Source organism: Hemicordylus capensis, chromosome 2 (genome assembly GCF_027244095.1).
Source record: "Hemicordylus capensis ecotype Gifberg chromosome 2, rHemCap1.1.pri, whole genome shotgun sequence".
Classification (NCBI taxonomy): Eukaryota; Metazoa; Chordata; class Lepidosauria; order Squamata; family Cordylidae; genus Hemicordylus; species Hemicordylus capensis.
This window is the reverse complement of record NC_069658.1, coordinates 267,411,686-267,429,502: the sequence shown is the minus strand read 5'-3', so window position 1 is coordinate 267,429,502 and position 17,817 is coordinate 267,411,686. Positions and strand designations below refer to the sequence as shown.

General features: G+C 42.6%; 1 protein-coding gene across 2 annotated transcripts in view; it reads left to right on the top strand.

Moving 5' to 3' along the window:
* The first annotated feature begins 2,509 nt into the window (after positions 1-2,509).
* The window catches only part of ARIH2 (ariadne RBR E3 ubiquitin protein ligase 2), a 49,811-nt gene continuing 34,503 nt past the window's right edge, over positions 2,510-17,817 (top strand). Inside the window, exons 1-2 of one of the 2 annotated variants that reach the window (XM_053298130.1) lie at positions 2,510-2,703; positions 9,327-9,673. In XM_053298130.1, coding sequence (XP_053154105.1) covers positions 9,425-9,673 — 249 coding nt within the window. In that variant the 5' untranslated portion in view covers positions 2,510-2,703; positions 9,327-9,424. The remainder of the gene's footprint in view (positions 2,704-9,326; positions 9,674-17,817) is intronic. The other variant, XM_053298131.1, reaches the window with a different exon arrangement.

Here is a 17,817-nt window from a genome sequence, read left to right as displayed (position 1 = left end):
AGCATTTTTATCCTCAATCCCTTCCTAATGATCCCTAGCATGGAATGGGCCTTTTTCACAGCTACCACACACTGAGTCGACACTTTCAGTAAGCTGTCCACCACGACCCCAAAAACTCTCTCCTGTCACCGACAGTTCAGTTCCCATCAGTGTATATGTGAAGTTGGGGTTTTTGCCCCAATATGCATCACTTGCTTACATTCAACTGCACTTGCGATTTTGTCACCCACTCCACGTTTGAAGAGACCTTTTTGGAGCACCTCACAATCTTTTGTGGATTTCACTACCCTAAATAGTGTAGTGTCGTCTGCAAATTTGGCCACTTCACTCCTTACCCCAGCTTCTAGATCATTTATGAACAAGTTAAAGAACACCGGTCCCAGTACAGATCCTTGGGGGACCGGGACCCCACTTCTTACTGAGTTTTTCAAGACAGTTTAGAACATCTTCCCTTGTACCTCAGATTGGCCCAGTTCTTCAGCCTCCAAACCTGAGAAGCTCAGTTCTGGAGTGGATCTTTGCTCAGTATCCTCCACCGTGAAGACAGATGGAAAGAACTCATTCAGCTTTTCTGCAGTCTCCTTATCCTCCTTAATAATCCCTTTCATGCCTTCATCATCTAAGGGCCAATAGCCTCCCTGGCAGGTTTTCTGCTTCTGACATATTAAAGACTTTTTTATTATTCCCCTTGACACTTCTAGCTATATGCTCCTCATACTCTCTTTTTGCATCCCTTATTGTCTCCTTGCATTTCTTTTGACAGAGTCTATGTTCCTTCTTGTTCTCTTCATTTGGGCAGGACTTCCATTTTCTGAAGGAAGTCTTCTTTCCTTTTATAGTTTCCCTGACTCTACTTGTTAGCCATGCGAGCGTCCTTGTTTTGGGGGAACAAAGGGGTGGCAAAGAATGTTATTAGGGCAGCAACCTTTTTGCCACACATTAATTACTTGCAGAGGTAAGATAATTAATGTTGTTAGAAGCTTGCTCGACACTTTCCAACTTATTCAAACATTGGGCCAAATTCTTCTTAGAAAATACTGTTTTTGATTAAGCCAAACCTTCCACTTAACTTTCCAAGTTTTCTCTTTCTGTCCAAGACTATGTGACAGAAAAGACTGGCAGTTGAAGGCCAGCTGAAATCTGCAGGGAAGATGATCCTGCATCCCAACCACCCTGCACACATGATCTCATCCAGTTCCTGGCCACAAAGGAAGCTAAGAGGTTGGCCTGGCTCTTGGGAGGAGTCTCCTACTAGGGATGTGCACGGAAGTGCTTCGGAGGCCCTTTATGAGCCTCTGAACCAGTTCGAATGGTGGGCGGTTCTGCTGGTTCGAAGGTGGGGGGATTCTGCTTTAACGGCGGGGGAGGGTGCACTTACCCATTCCTCTGATTTTGCCCCTCCGAGGCTCTGTGTTTTAAAAGTCTGCGGGGGTGGCAGCATATCTCCCTGCTACCCCGTTGCTGCCTTTACCGGAAGTAGGCGGAAGTATCCGACACGTTTGCTCACACCGGGCACATGTGCAGGTACATTGCCGGCACATGCACATGCCTGCACATCGGATACTTCCGCTAAAGGTGGCAATGGGGCAGCAGGGAGATATGCTGCCGCTCCAGTGGACTTTTAAAACATTGAGCATCAGCGGGGGGAAAGCGGAGGGAGGGTTAAGTGCCCCCTTCCCTGCCCAGTTCTGTGCACATCCCTATCTCCTACCCACCTGGCTGCACTGGCTTCTGCTGCTTGTTCTGTGGTAGAAGAGTTAGTGAATGAGGCTTTTAAAAACAATGTGGGCCTTTAAAAATAATTAATTCTAGCAACAGGACCATAATATACTATCCAATCTAGTGGATAGGGGAGTGGGAAATAGTTTGGGAGAGCACCCCCATCCCTTGGAATAATCCCTGTCTCACACAGTGTCCCACACGAAGGTAAAATCACATAAAGTTCATTGCCTACAAAGGGGCAGTGGGGGGGGGGGGTGACATCTGGCAATGCCATGACACCAGCGACATGAAATTATTTAGGAAGAATCAGGTTTTTAGCCCTGGCATTTTTCACTGAATTATCCTGAGTTTTGCAAACTGTCCCCCAACAGAAATTGGCCAGGTGAAAGAAGGTCCCCTCTTCACAGAGTTAAGAAATTGCTCCCAATCCCAGGCTGCCTGAGAAGCGGTATCACTGTGTGATACCTTAAAAACTTTGCCCTTTGCGGAAGTTTTTGCAGACACTGTGAGGACCCTTCTGCCATCCATCCCGCTCTCCTCCCATTCTGCTTACTGGTTGATCCATCCATTTATAATGCAGTTCATTCCACGCCTGTCGAAAAAAAGCATGTTCATTTTCTACTTCTCTCCTCGCACACCCCCTCTATGATGATGGTTCAGCCCCCCCTTCTCCCAGTGATGCTCTTTCGCCTTTTCTTTCCCGCCGGTTTTTCCTGCGTCTGTGACGTTCCGGCTGCCACAGCGTTCTCTCTTTCTCCCTGAGCTCTTTCCCGGCGGCGGAAGTGACGCCACTCTGGAGGCCAGGGCTTCCGGTGTGCAGGCCACAGTGGCCCGGCTAGAGATGGAGGAGCCCGCGGGGAGGTGATTTTCGCTTCCTTCCCGATTCTCTGTCAGCGTCTCCCGCTCCGCTCCCTGGTGCTGTAGGAGCCGCTTTTCTCGACCGGGGCCGAGGTGGCTTCGGCCTCCACACCCGCACCCTGGGTGAGCTCAGAGGAAGGGGAGCCGGGCCTTGTTTACATTGGGGAGTGGAAGGGAAGAGGTTCCCTTTTCCTCAAGTTGGGGTGGCTGTGGCTGTTGCAGGGCTGGCCAATAGGCTGTAGGGAGGCCAGCCCATCCTTTGCTTTAACTTTGCCCGCAAAAGTGTGGGGCATGAAGGCGGGAGAGGTCTAGCACTCGTCCCACTCGGAGCCCGTGGTGTTGTGTGGGCATTGGGGTTTGAAAGGGGAAAGGTTCACGTAACAGTCTCCCGCCCCCCGTCTGTGAAACGCACTGCTTTGGGCAAGTCACTGTCTTTCAATCTAGCCTAATAAATCAACATAAACACACGTATTTCTTGGAGGAAGGTAAATATCTGGGGGGCGCTGGAAGAGATCCATTGGAGGATATTGTTAACTGAAGCTGCCTCTTCCCATCCAGTGCCCTTGTCTGCATGTGAAAGGACCATGGCACCTCATGATGTCGGCATCGGAGATACCTCTTTGTTATAATTAACTTAAATAGAAGATAGAGATCTTAATACTTAACACTTGTGTCCACAGCATGTAAGTTACTGTGCTGGCTATAAAAATAATATCACTGTAATTTGCTCTGATAGTAGGGTGGAATAGAAATATAATTGCTGTTAAGATGGCATTCAGGTTGAAATGATGGTGAAGGGTGAATTAGAGATTGACAAATAAGTACTGGTACCAAATAGCTGAGAACGGAGTGGAGCTTTTAAACTTGCCGTTCTGTATGTGTGGGCAGCATTTGCAATGGGACATGGAAGGCATTTGTAACATGAAGGATTTGCCCTGCCAGATTTATTTTTTGATTTATTTAGTGTTGGAATAGCTCCAGTGCAAACCATTCCAAGTTCCCTTGCTGGGTTTGCATGTGCAAGCTTCCCCTTAGGAGCCTGTTAGATGCTATTTGTTGTCACAGTCACCAAAACTGTGATCCCAGCCATATTTGCAAAAGGTTTTGGTGACTAGGTCAATAACTGGATGGATGAATGGCTGACAAGTGAGCTGCCATGTTTCCACTAGGGCAGTAGATATGTGTGGTGTAAGGAATGGCTTGATTTAGTGAAGAGCCTTTTCTTTAAACAAGCTAACTATTAGAGAGTCATGCAATGATTTGATCTCGATTGAAATGTATTTTTGTATGTGAACGTTCATTTGAAGTTAAGGTTTATGATGCTAGCAAGTTAACTCATGATAACTGTAGCATCTGTGGGCAGCTATGTCTCTTAAAGGAATATGACTTGCTTTGAGAACAAAGTATTTTATCCAGTTGAAAAAGTACCTGCTTTAAATAAACTCCTAGGTTGCATCAGGGTACACTTAAGCTAAATTGTAGTAACAATTAGTCAAGCTCATATTAGTGATTGTAGGTGGATAGGGCATTGTAGGAATATCTTTGTAGACAAAGGAAATAATGTAATGTAAAGAAACATTAAATAATAGGATTTAATGCTTTATTCTTGAAATGGAGGATTTTTGCCCTAAAACCCATCAATAAAAGTGATAGTTGTGGCGAATGGAATAGTTGTTGGATGTGGTGTTGAGAGATTGTGAATCTGCATACCTGGGCTCAGCACAGATTTCAGATATTTTCCAGACTTGTATCAAAGCATTCAAAAGACTGTCAAAAAGTATTCATTCTGGTAGCAGGCTGCAGTTTGGGGGAGAATCTGACCCTAAGTATCAGATGTGAATGTTTGTGAAGTGTTTTTACCCTTCTTGCTCTACTGCAGTTTCCAACTGCATTATGCTTATACCTACGTAAGTATCAGCCACAATTTACACTATAAATTAACTGGTTCATTCTTGATACACATTGCTCTCTTAAAGTTGCTGCAATTTTGCATTGACAGTAGAAGCTACAACCTACAATATTTTCTTTCTTGCAGTTCTTAAAGATACAGTGGCCCGGACAGATACCAACTTTAGCCCTGGCCTGCAGTCCCCACTTCAAACTTTTCTTGCCTTTCCTCTTCCTTCCTGTTAATAGCACCAGCCTCTCCTATTTTTTGCCCAAAATGTTGTTTTGCCCCAGCTGTACTTTCTCCTTGGTTCCACCTTCCTTCTATACTATGTCTCTGCCACCCTTTGTTTCTTCAGGTCGTTGCTTCTCAGCTGACTGTTTTTCCTTTGGTCATTCTGCCACTCTTAGCCTCCCCAGCAGTTTTCCTCTCCATGTCCCCCATGACACACATTCCGTCCTGACCTTAAGCACTTCAGGGGTTTCTTCAGTGCTCCTTCTGATATTAGCCACTTTCTTTCTCTCATCTACCCTTCTCTTTCATCTGCCCTTCATTTTTTTCTCTCAACCCATTGCCTACATTATACTCTTCCTTTAGCCACCTTGCTTCTTGGCTCTCTACCCCTTTTCTTCCCAGTCAGCCCCACAAAACCTCTCCTGGAACCAGACCCTGTGTAATATGTTAATCCCAGCTAAACTAACAACTTTCTTTTCCCTCGCAGAACCTGGACTGCAAATATGGACAGCTTTCTTTTCTGAGCACAAGAAGGCTCATGACATCCTGCGCCATCAAAAAAGCTTAACCAATCGGTGTCAGAGGCTTCACTGCCACTGCTGTGATACAATATAGATAGAATGGGGGAGAAGAGTAAACTGGTTCCAATTGGTAAAGGACCACTGAGGGAAGGTTTAGCCCCCATCAGTTATTGCCCAAGTGCATTTTTTACCTTATTCCCCCCAAATGACTGTTCTGTCATTCATTTGGCCTCCACTAACATGGGCCTCTGGGAATGAGGCGGGGGGGGGGCACATTCTGTGCACAGATAAGCATTACATGTCCCTGAGGAATCCATGAGATAGGTGGAAACGCCTTCCTATTCACATCACAATGGGTATTTTACTAATGTAACCATGGCAATAGTCAGGCATGTGTGAAAGGCATCTGTAAAGATCATAAAAGTGATGTGGTTGCTTTAGTCACTTACGAGTAATGCTTTGCAGTGCCTGGAAAATCTGAAATATTTCCCACTCTGAGGGTCAGTGCATTGTTCGTAATTAAATGGTGTGACATAATGAACCCTTACTGCAGCAGAGATATTGTGATTCCCTAGTAAAAGGCTTACAAACAGACTTGTTTTCCAAAATGTCTAAAACATTAGAATACCCTCTTGCTAGAAAAAGGATGATTAAGCTCTAGTATTAAAGATTTGTTCTCATTTAATTGGCCCTCCTACTTCATGTTTCCATGCTATCTAGTTCCTCTGACAATTGTCCTTTCTTCCACAGACATTCATGTCTGCCTTGAAAAGTGTGTGTCAGTTGGACTTTTCAGTAGCATGTTGGAATTGTAAGCTGATTCTTGCCATTTTATTGTGCCCTTGGCTATAAAAATCAATATTTCTACAAAAGCATTACAGTCTGAATAGCAATTTATTTCATGTTTCCATTTCCCATTCTGTTCTGTGGCCAATGATTTCTAGTTATGTCAAAATCTAGTAATTAGTTCATTGTTTGTGCCTTCAGATGAATGTCTACTTCCATAGAGCTGAGCATCCAGTTGATGTAATGCTGCTCACTGTTACTGTATGTGTCGTGCTATCATCCTTCTTTCTAGCCTTAAAGAATACTGTCTTTTAAAAAGCTAGATTAAAAAATAGCCCTGGGGATTGCTTCTGTAGTAGTCTGGCTGTTTGTGGGGCTTGCCCCTACTCCTTTCTCTCATTTGAGCTGTATCTTTGCTACCAGGCTGAATAACCCTGTAAGGGGAGAGGTGACTGGTAGTGTCTGCAGCAAGGAGGTGGAAAAGGGGAGCAGCCTAGACAAATGGAGGCATGTGTATGATGATCCCCTGAATACCGTTTGCAAAGCTGATATACATAATTTGGTTGTGGACAGATTTAGGTAAGTGAAGAAACCCTGATGATAGAAAAGTAATGGGGTGTGGGGGAGGTTTTGGAGAACCAGTCAATTTGGCTGCTGGCCTTTGTTCTCTTCTGCTGAAGGAAGCTGGTTGCATTCATAGCAGGACTTCAGACTACCTGCAAATCAAGTATGTGTCTAAGTGTGTGTGTGAGTGAGCCTCAGCAGCTATCCAGTGAAGAATTAAATGAAAGGGAGGGAAGCAGAATAACATCTGGTCTGCTAAAAAAAGAATTCCATGCTTTGTAGTCCAGAAACTATATAACTGTAAGTTACATTTCTCACAGAACTGACTGCATGATAGCTGTATATGTGAAAGTATTAGAGTCCAGTAAAATGCAGATGTACATTCTAATGTGTGTGTGTGTCGGGGGGCGGATATTCAACATATGTTGTAAGCCCCTCTGGGATCAAAAGGCAGGCTATAAAATGGATAAATGTTGACAGCTTTAAGAGAGTCTAAGGCTATGGTCCTATATGCACTACTTGGGATTAAGTTTACTTAACTGATTGAGATTTTCTTCTGAGTACAAATGATAGCAGCATGTAGTTGGATACTAGATTGTGGGGATTTCCTTGAGCTGTGACTCTTACTGTGTGCAGGGGCGTAGCTATAATTGGGCGAAAGGGTTCAAAGAACACGGGGCCCCAGCTCCTGAGGGCCCTTCAGCTCCACCCCTCCCTATTTTCTTCATTATCTCCCTCACTCTGGGGTGCCGCCAGAGAGAGGGATGAACACAGGCCCCCTCTCCTCTAGCTATGCCTCTGACTGTGTGTAAACTCACTCCCAGACTTGATCAAAGTGTTGGCTCCACTCAACTAGGTTCTGAGTCTGAGACGGCTATTGCATGCAGAATAGTTATACATTTTGTGGTGCTAAGTATCATCCGTGATTTTTTTTTGTCGATTTGAAGATGTAGACTGCAGATGGCCAAAGCCATTACTTGCGCTTGCTGTTGATGAACTTGTAAATGTACTGTAGCTTAAATAATAGTTGCAGATGTAAATGGAATAATGCCCTTGCTTATTCTGATATGTCCCAAATACTTCTGAAAAAAAGATATTAGGTGCTAGGACAGACTTTGAATAAGAGGCCCTCCTGCCTACCTTCTGAGCTTGGGATACCAGGAGTGTTCATGTGATAGCTCCTGACTTGTTTATCTTTTGGCTTCTGACTTTTAAATTGGTTTGAATGCGGACATGTTTCTTATCTTTGCCATCCAACTGTTGTCACTTCAACCAGTTTGCTTCCCATTTATGAGATGTAGGATGATACTTGTTTGAAAGTGTGTCTCCTGTAGATAATGAGAACTTAAGTTACATACTTCAAAGATGTCACTGTATTTATTTAGTGTCACTAGTTATACAGGAACCAAGAAAGATTATTATTATCTAGGTAAGACAAGTAAGTTGAAGCTGAGAAGGCTGAAAGTTGAGTTGAGTAAGCTTGTGGCAGAAAGTGCAGGACCAGTAAGACTATTGTACTCTGGGGAGAACTTAGCAGAAAAATAAGTTTGAGGAGAAAATGGAGGTGGTTTGATGGGCAGAGAACAAGAGGCTGTTACTTGTGTACAGAGCACCATGAGTACGAGGAGCAGAAGGAAGCAAAGAGTGATGTTTCTCCTTTTCCTCTAACCCTGATGAGGCAGTGGAATCACTGATGAGATGGCTAGAATCAGACATGTGTTGGATGAGAGCCCATAAACTGAAGATCAGTAGAAAATAAAGGTATGCTGATGACTGGTGAACTGGTCAACTTGGAAATGGATGGGCACGCTGTCGTGAATATAGGGTTGCAATCCTCTCCAGAATAAGCTTTCCATCTACTCCAAAGTCTCTGGGCTTCAACAGTCTTTCAGTCTGGTTATTTTTTCTATAGGAAGTAAAGTAATTGGATTGAAATGCTGGAAATCTTGCGTCTTTCTAAATTTTTAAAACAATTATCTGCTGCTATTGTGCTTATTTTTCCATTATTTTAAAATTGTTTGTTGAATTGTTATGGTATTTTCAGTTATGGTTTTAATTCTTGTAAGCTGATCTCACAACTTTGCTAGGAAGCTGGTTATAAATTGAAAAAGAAATAAGTAGAAGGTGGCCCAGTTAAAAGAAGGAAAAGGAATGGAGGACCAGGACACCACACTGCCACTCATTTCTGATTGATTGCATTTACATATCATCTTTCTGCCAAGGCATATAAGCTGGATGTGGTATTTTACATTTTTTCATGCTTAAATTTGTAACTGCACTGTGAAGGTAGGGTAACCCCTACTAAAGCGATGGCTTTTATATTTAGTAAGGGGAGATCATAACATCCCTCCCAGTGACTGTTGCTGGTGTGTTTCTTTTTAGATTATGAGCCCTTCTGAGACAGGGGACCATATTCTTATTCCTTTTCCTATATAAACTGCTTTGAGAAGTACTTTTTAACTGGTATATATGTATATTTAATTACAACATAAATAATAAAATAAACAGAGAGAGAGAGAGAGATTGAGACTAACTTGCCCATGGCCATGCAACAAGGTAAGGATCATACTTGAGGAAGGATTTGGGCAGCGATATGGCTGTGCTTGACCTTGTTGAAAAACATGGCTCAAAGTCTTCATTAGGTATGAATGTTACTAAGTGAGAGTTGGATTTCACCTTCTCCCCACTTTGTGAGCATAAAAATCAAACTTATGTTTTCCTTCTCTCTTCTCCCCCACCCCCGTGCCATGTAGGAGGCAGAAAAGTCAGATGAAGTCAAAAGAGCAATAAAGTGTGGTGGAGAAAGAAACAGACATTGCTCTCCTGCTCTGCAGTTTGGCAGAGCACTAAGATGTCTGTGGACATGAACAGCCAGGGCTCTGACAGCAATGAAGAGGACTATGATCCAAACTGTGACGAGGAGGAAGAGGATGAAGAACCTGGGGACATTGAGGATTATTATGTGGGGGTGGCAAATGATGTGGAGCAACAGGGAGCTGACGCCTTTGATCCTGAGGAATATCAGTTCACCTGCCTGACTTATAAGGAGTCTGAGAGTACCTTGAATGAGCACATGGTCAGCTTGGCCTCTGCATTAAAGGTGAGCAGCACTATGGCAGTGGGGGAAAGTGTGCCTTTAAGGCTACAGAACTGATAAAATAAACTTGAATTGCCTGGTCTGCCATCAGAGCTGGCTAAAAGTACTGTGAATGTGGGGTGGCTGTGTTTCCAGTATCCTTAGTGTTGGCTCCACGTTCTGGGTTGCATGTGGGGTTCAAGTGTGAAAATGCCCCCTTTCACACATTGCTTTTTCTTGACTAGCAAAGCTCTTTTATATACATAAGAGACACAGCTGCTCAGGCCTTGTTCATATTTTGTGTGCTCATTTATTTACTTCCCAGCATGGAATCTGTTTCCACTTTTTAAAAAAGTAGGGAGGCAGACGTTTGCAGTGTTACAAACAATATTACGAACAAAACACTCTCTCTTTAAGATCAAATGGGATCTGGGGTAGGACTTGCATACCTTCTTTTAATTACTGCTTATCCTTGTGGCTTCTAGTTTTTTCCTCATGGACTTTCATTCATAACTTCTTTTGCCTCTTAGCTTCTTGATTTTTGCCAAAATGTTACCTACCAACCTTTGATTAAAATGCAGTTGTGCAGAGCAACTCAAAAGAGGAAGCTGGGAATGGGAAAGAGGGACTATTTTTCATTTTCTCAGCTTTTTTCAGCTTTTCTTAGGAAATGGTTTTGAACCAAACCTGCCCTCCCCCCCCATGTTCAGTGGACAAGGGGCTGGGGGCTAGAGCCAAAGCAGAACCAGTGCCTCATTAATAAGGACATTTAGGGGAACCAATGAGGCACAGATGGCATAAAAGGCACTAGTTGCTAAATTGGTCTCAGAAATTAAATCCAGAATAAATAAGGTAAAGTCTTGTACTCTGCCAACTTGTGTAGGCAAAATCTCGCTTTTGATCTGAACTTTTTATTGGATTGATGAAGGGATCTCTGTGTAACTGGAAAGCATTTGTAATTCTTAGAGTAGTATTCATATCTCATTGTATCGGAGCTGAGCCTTTCTTATCTGTATAATACATCAAGCTCTGGAAATCACTAAAAAAGAAGCCCAAGAAGCCTATGCAAATGACGGTGAAGCTAAAATAGATCCAAAGTGAGTACACAGTGGCAAGAAACATTAGTAGTTCCATTTGGCAATTGGATATTGTGTTTTTTGAGGAGGAATAATCATAGACTTGAAAGAGAAGTAGATCCGAGCTCCTGAAGCCCTATCATTACACTGACAGTTTGTTTAGTGGTAGGCGCTCTTGCCTCCTGCTGTACCAATGACTAATTGGAGGGGAAAAGACTACTTCTGTATGTAGTGTACTGAAGAGAGCAATAATCTTTTGTAACTCTTTGATTAATACTGCTGCTTGGCCATATAATTAATCAGGAAGCTTGCAGGCCCCACTGCAAATGCTCAGGGAAGAGTTGAGTTTCTAAGCTGATGCCAGCATTTGGCACTTGTGCTAAGCCATCTGGCATAAGCATGAAATATTGTAATGGCCTGCCATGAACTTACAGCCACTAGCAAATTGATCTCTTCTCATCAAGGATGTAGTGTGCTGAATATGTTTCTGTTGCATCTCTTCTAATGGTTTTATTGATACTAGAAGCTTGATGGTCACCAGGCTAAAGGCATGTCAAATGCAACTCTGCCCCCACAACATTCTGGCAAACCTATCTAGATGGCACTGGAATGTGAAATGTAGTTCTTGGAAACACACTGTCTAGTATTTGTTGAAAGGGCAGTGAAGCCCTATGTGTTTAAGCCCTAAACATGTCTTAAACATATGGCACTTTATTGTTTTAAAATTCAGAACTCCGTTCTGTCACCTTATTTTTTACTCTTCAGTAGCTGTCACTGTTTAGGGGTTCCCACCCCATTCCCTTTTTTTGGGCTGCCCGCAGATATAAACGCAGATTAGTCACCTTTTCTTGAGAGGATGGGCCTGTAGCTCAGAAGTAGAGCAAGCATGCAGAAGGGACCAGGTACAAGCCCTGGCATTTCCAGGAAGCATTAGGAAAGACCTCTGTCTGAAATTCTAGGAAACTTCTGCCAGTCAGTGTAGACAATACTGAGCTAGATGGACCAATGGTCTGATTTGATATAAGACCTCTTCATATGTTCATAATGCAGTTGTTCTTTTCAAAGTTTGGGCGTTTGTGTATGTGCAAAGCTGCTGTTTAAATTGAGATTGTGCTTTTATTCAGGCACATTTCCAATTCAATTAAACTGTACTCCAAATATCCTTGTATGAGCAGCTGACAGTGAAGCCAGAGAGCCTTCTAATTACAAGTATTTCGTGCTTTGGGATTCCCTCTTTGTCACCTTTAGGCATCTTGAACAATTATTCTTAGGAGTGCTTAAACTGTAGTGTGATTATCTATCATCATCAAAGCAGCTTTGATAACCTTATACTAATACTTTTGTGACTGGTTCTAGTGTGTTGTGTTGCCAACTTTGATCATTTGGGTATTTGCCTTGGTTGGCTGCTTTGTCTGATGTTGGATTAACATTCAGTCATGAAAATCTGGCAAGTATAGTAATAAATTAAAATCATTTGTTAACCACCTTTCCACATCAGTGTACAACAATAAATATAGCCAATAAAAACAATTCAAAAGATATCAGGTGTCAAAGGAGCAGAACCAGTAAATAATCAAACCAGCCAGCTAAAGCAAAATTCAAATGGAAAAAATGTTTTACATCCCCTCTGGAAGACCAATAGAGAGGGCAATTGATGTAAAGATCCCAAATCAGAGAGGCATCAAAGACAGAAGGAGCTGTAATAATTGGTGACTTCAGTTACTCTCACACAGACTGGTGAATTCACGTGCAGGTAAGAGAGGCAAAATTGCTAGACATGCTAAATGACTGTGCCTTAGAACAGTTGGTCATGGATCCAACTGGAGAGAAGGCGATCTTGGATTTACTCCTGAGTGGTTCCCAGGACCTGATGCAAGATGTCAGAGTTGTAGAATCATTGGGCAACAGTGACCATAGTGTGATCCAATTCAGCTTATATGTGAGTGGTGCATTGCCAAGGAAGTCACAGATGTGTTGGACTTCAGAAGAGGAAACTTCTCAAAAAATGAGGGGACTAGTAAAAAGGAAGCTGAAAGGGAAAGTCAGGAGGGTCAAATCACTTCGGAAAGCATGGAACTTATTTAAAACCACAATAATAGAAGCTCAGTTGGCATGTATACCAAGAAGAAGAAAGGTACCACTAAGTTCAGAGGGATGCCAGCATGGCTAACAAGTAGAGTCAGGGAAGCTATAAAAGGGTAGAAGACTTCCTTCAGAAAATGGAAGTCTTGCCCAAATGAAGAGAACAGAAAGGAACATAAACTCTGGCAAAATAAATGCAAGGAGACAATAAGGGATGCAAAAAGTTGGAGGAGCATATAGCTAGACATGTCAAGGGGAATAACAAAAACTTCTTCAAATATATCAGAAGCAGAAAACCTGCCAGGGAGGCAGTTGGAACCTTAGATGAGGACATGAAGGGGATTATTAAAGAGGATAAGGAGATCGCAGAAAAGTTGAATGAGTTGTTTGCATCTGACTTCATGGCAGAGGATACTGAGTATATATCCACTCTAGAACTGAGCTTCTCAGGCTTGGAGGCTGAAGAACTGGGCCAATTTGAGGTGATGAGAGAGGAAGTTCTAAACTGTCTTAAAAAACTAAAAACTAACACATTGCCAGGGCCAGACGGCAGCCACCCAAGAGTTCTAAAGGAACTCAAATGTGAAATTGCTGATCTCCTAGCAAAAATAAGTTCCTACAATCAGGCTCTATACCAGAGGACTGGAGAGTAGCTAATGTAACTCTGGTTGAAATGGGCTTAAGGGACATTATAAGGAGAGGTGCTCCCTGAGATTGTACTTGTATAGTGCATTTCAAGTGTTCAGGATGCTTTGTATTTCAGTAATCCTTGCAACACACCTGGAAAGTTGATCAGCATTATTATCTCTGTGTTGCATATGAGGGATTGTTACTTGTCTGAATCACCCAACTTGGTAAATGTAAGTTTTGAACTGATGTCTTTTCTGGTTCCCAGCTTAGTCTCATAGCTGCTACACTCCACTAACTGTATCAAAGCTATGCTCCTTGACCACTAGAAGCCAGTTTGGGGGCAGGAGTCATTCAACCCTATAATGGATAGCCAGACTCTAAGATAAAGTTGGCATTGCCTAGCAGCGAGGAAAGACTTCATAGGTAATTCCAGTGGTATGAAGTTATCAGCTGCAGGGCAAGGGAGTAAGGAAATAATGTACTTTCTGGAAGATCCCCTTGAGAAGCAGATTCGTAGTTGTCATTTACCTTTCAAAAATGTGCATGGGAGAACAACACGACACAGTTTAGTGTTTCATCCCTTTTTTTCTGTATATAAATGAAACTGTGAGCAAAGGTTTTCACTACACCTTTATTGAAAACTGATGAGGTCACTGTAGGCCCAGAGCTTGATGGCCTTCCCTAATCTTTATTGGTGTCTCGCTGAATTTTGAAAAGGTTCTCTTTTGTTTTTTTGAAGTCTCAGGCTTGACATTTGGTGTGCTGCATCAGTTTGCATAAAGTAAAATTAAATGTGTAATGTATGACAAAGCATTAATGTCTTGTTTGGTTCTTTGGCAAGCCTGAATGTTTTGCTGCCAGGAAGACTTAAGCCTCTCCATGGGAAACGCCACGTATTTTGCAATCTTGAGTGGCTATATTTAAAGAAAATTTACTCTGATATCGCTCACTTCCTCCTTGTTTGGCAGGGAAATAGCCTCTCTGCATTTGTGGCTCATTTTCAATATCCTGTTCTAATTCATGGATCGCCAAAAGATTGCTGTTTTCATGGGTTCGAAGGGAGCTAAATAATCTGATCACATAGCTTCTGAACTTTGTAATGCATGGAGTGGGGGAGGGGTGGCCAAGAATGTCACAATTTAAAAAAACAACAACAGCTTGTCAATGTATCTGAGAGCTTATCTTTGTAGCTTTACAACTAGACTAGAAAATGTGTAATGGCAGTTGTGAAATGTAGTTAAAGCACACAGTATGCAAATCTTCTTGACTGAAGGGCCATTATCTACTGTATGTAGACTATCCCCTTGCTCTGCTTAACCAGTGTTTTTGGTTCTCTGGAACAGGGGTTTCCAACCTTTTTGAACAAATGTACCCCTTCTCTCGCAAACTTTCAGCTCAGGTACCCCATACAGAGGTGAGACATCTCATAACTGTAACATTTAAGAGTGTGTGCTCTCTTAAATGTTAAAGTTATGAGATGTCACTCGGTGCTAAGTTTCTGAAGCTTGTCAGTCAGGCTGAAGGGAGGCGTATGCTGAGCTGCAGCATGTAGCCAGTCAGGAACAGTGGAGGAGGTCTTCATCCTTCCCCCTCCCCTTCTGCAGTGGACACATCTCCTGCAACCTGGCAAACCTCAGATGAGGAACAAATAGTGTGGCTTCAGTGTGGGGAGTCAGGAGGACTCTGAGTACCCCCTGGAAGCCCTTCAAGTACCCCCTGTTGGGAACCCCTGTTCTAGAACAAATCTGTTGAGCACTGAGAGCCACATCAGAATCTTGTAATTATATTAATCAGATCAGAATCATGAGATCATATGCACTTATTCCCTCTTTATTTCAACCTAACAGACAACAAATCATCATCATCATCCATATGCATTCGAATCACAATGAATGTGCACTTTGTGGTGAATGCAAATAATCGCCTAGTGTCTTTATGAGCATAGTGAATATTAAGCCAGCAAACGTGTTGTCCTTGTTGTGCGATAACCACATGGATGCAATTTAGTCAACAGGTATGGGACTCTTTTCAGAAATAAGGTATGGACTTGGAAATAATTTAGAACTGAAAGAAAATGGTAGTGGGTTTTTATTTCATCTCTCTTTTCTTTTTGAGCCTATAATACATAACTTTTGAAAAAATCTTCTACCTTGGAAATTATAAACAGTTTTGAGTGAGTGAGAATGTGATCTGTGAACCAGTGCTTAAGAATGTGATCTGTGAACCAGAAAGTCCCAGTTCAGATCTCAGCTCAACCCTGAATTCACTCTCTCTCAGCTCCAGGGATCACTTTTAATTGTCTGACTTGCCCCTGAAGAAAAATAAGCTTTTAACATGCTTTGTCTTCACTGTTATCTCTGAGAATAAAGCTGAGGATAAGCTAGGGTTGTCCCTTTAAGATTGCTTCTTGTGTACATTTCTGAGATGATATATGTGAACCGCTTGGCACATTTTTAGAAACTGTTCTATAAAACCAGCAGCCTATTCCTATATATGTTTTCTTGGTTGTTTTGGAGCTACATGCACAGCGAAATGAGGTGGTGAATCACATCAGACCTCAGATGGAGATTACCTTTTTGAATGTTCCCTGACATTAAAAATGTATTGTAGATAGAAAGTCAGCTCAGCAGTCAGAGCTGGGCTATTTTTCTAATGTGCTAGTTTCCAATATTCTGGGGGCTTTTTTGCCTCCAGAATTGGTCTGAAGTATGTCCAAACTGTGACTTGTAGTGGTATAGTCCACTCTACCACCTCAGCATTTTGACAGTTCCTTGCTGTTTTGTTCTGCTGCATGTGTAGATCCAGCTGAAGTCTTGGATCCGACCCCCCCCCCCTTCCCATTACAGCCTCTCATACTCCCTTAACATGGTGATGTGGGGCAGAAAACTTTCTACTGGTATCGATAGATATTTTATTACGGTCTATGACTACTCTTTAACACACCACCTACTGCTATATTTTTGCACACAAAAATGTCAATTTCTAAAAATTCATTGTGTCCGAAAATTCATTGGCAACATAATGAATTGATGCAATGCTAGTCAAATAATTTTAATGTAGCTGAAGGGATTCCCACCTTCCCCCACAGACGACTGTACTTGGGAATTCTGTATATCCAGTGCACAGCACTTTTGGCATGCTGAAATTAGTGGCTTACATGATTAGCAGAGTTATGCCTCCGTAATGCACCTGGGACTGCTGCGGACTCCCAAACAGCCCCGACACTGCTCTGAACAAGAAGTTGTGCAATCAGAGCTATTGCCGTTTCCCCCATTGAGGCGAATGGGGAAACTGATGCTTGTAGCGCTGCTTGCACAGCCGCTTGTTTAGAGCAGCATTGGGCTGCTTGGGAGTCTGCAGCAGCCTCAGGGTGCCTCATTATGGAGGCATGACACTATGCATCTTATGGGCCAGTATTATTATTATTATTATTTTTACATTTATATCCTGCTCTTCCTCCAAGGAGCCCAGAGCAGTGTACGACATACTTGAGTTTCTCTTTCACAACAACCCTGTGAAGTAGGTTAGGCTGAGAGAGAAGTGACTGGCCCAGAGTCACCCAGCGAGTTTCATGGCTGAATGGGGATTTGAACTCGGGTCTCCCCGGTCCTAGTCCAGCACTCTAGCCACTACACCACGCTGGCTCCTTGATGATTCTTGATACTCTTCTCTCTTTCCTTTACAATTTTAACCATGGTAAGGGAAGTGCATTGTATTGAATTGTTGTCTTGGGGATATTTACAAGTATTCCAGTGATAATTTCCAGGCAAAGCACTGAATTAGTCCAATTCTGTTTAAACCACATTAAGTCTGCTTTATTCTTAATCAAAATTTCAGTTCAAATACTTTTGGCTATTTGAAAAGCACTTGAATGCTGTATGCAATATAGTAAAATTAACATGGCATTTTTTTTTAGCTTTGACTAAAATCAGGCATGCTATATCAGATCCCAGCTGATTTAAGGCATTGGAAATTTTTGAAGCGGAAAGCCTACCTTACTGCCTGAACAGATGGAAGACCTTCAAATGACATGCTATGCATAGAGCTGCAGCTAGGGGAAGGGAGAACTGATGGAAACCAGCACTTTGTACACTGTGCATAAGCTGCACTTTGGATCCAGGTTGCTGAGTTCATTGGGACTTATTCCCAAGTAAGTGTGCATAGAATTGCGGCCAAAGTATTGTAGGTATAGTTGGTGTGGTATGGTGGGTAAGACTACAAGATGTGTAGCAGAAGGTCCCAGATTAAAATCTCATTTGATGACCTTTGGCAAGCCACTCTTTCTGTCTGCAATATGAGGTGGGGACCATGAAAGGAATCTATCAGGATAGCAGTGTTCCCTGTAAAAGGAATTCCCAGATGTTGTGGACTACAAGTCCC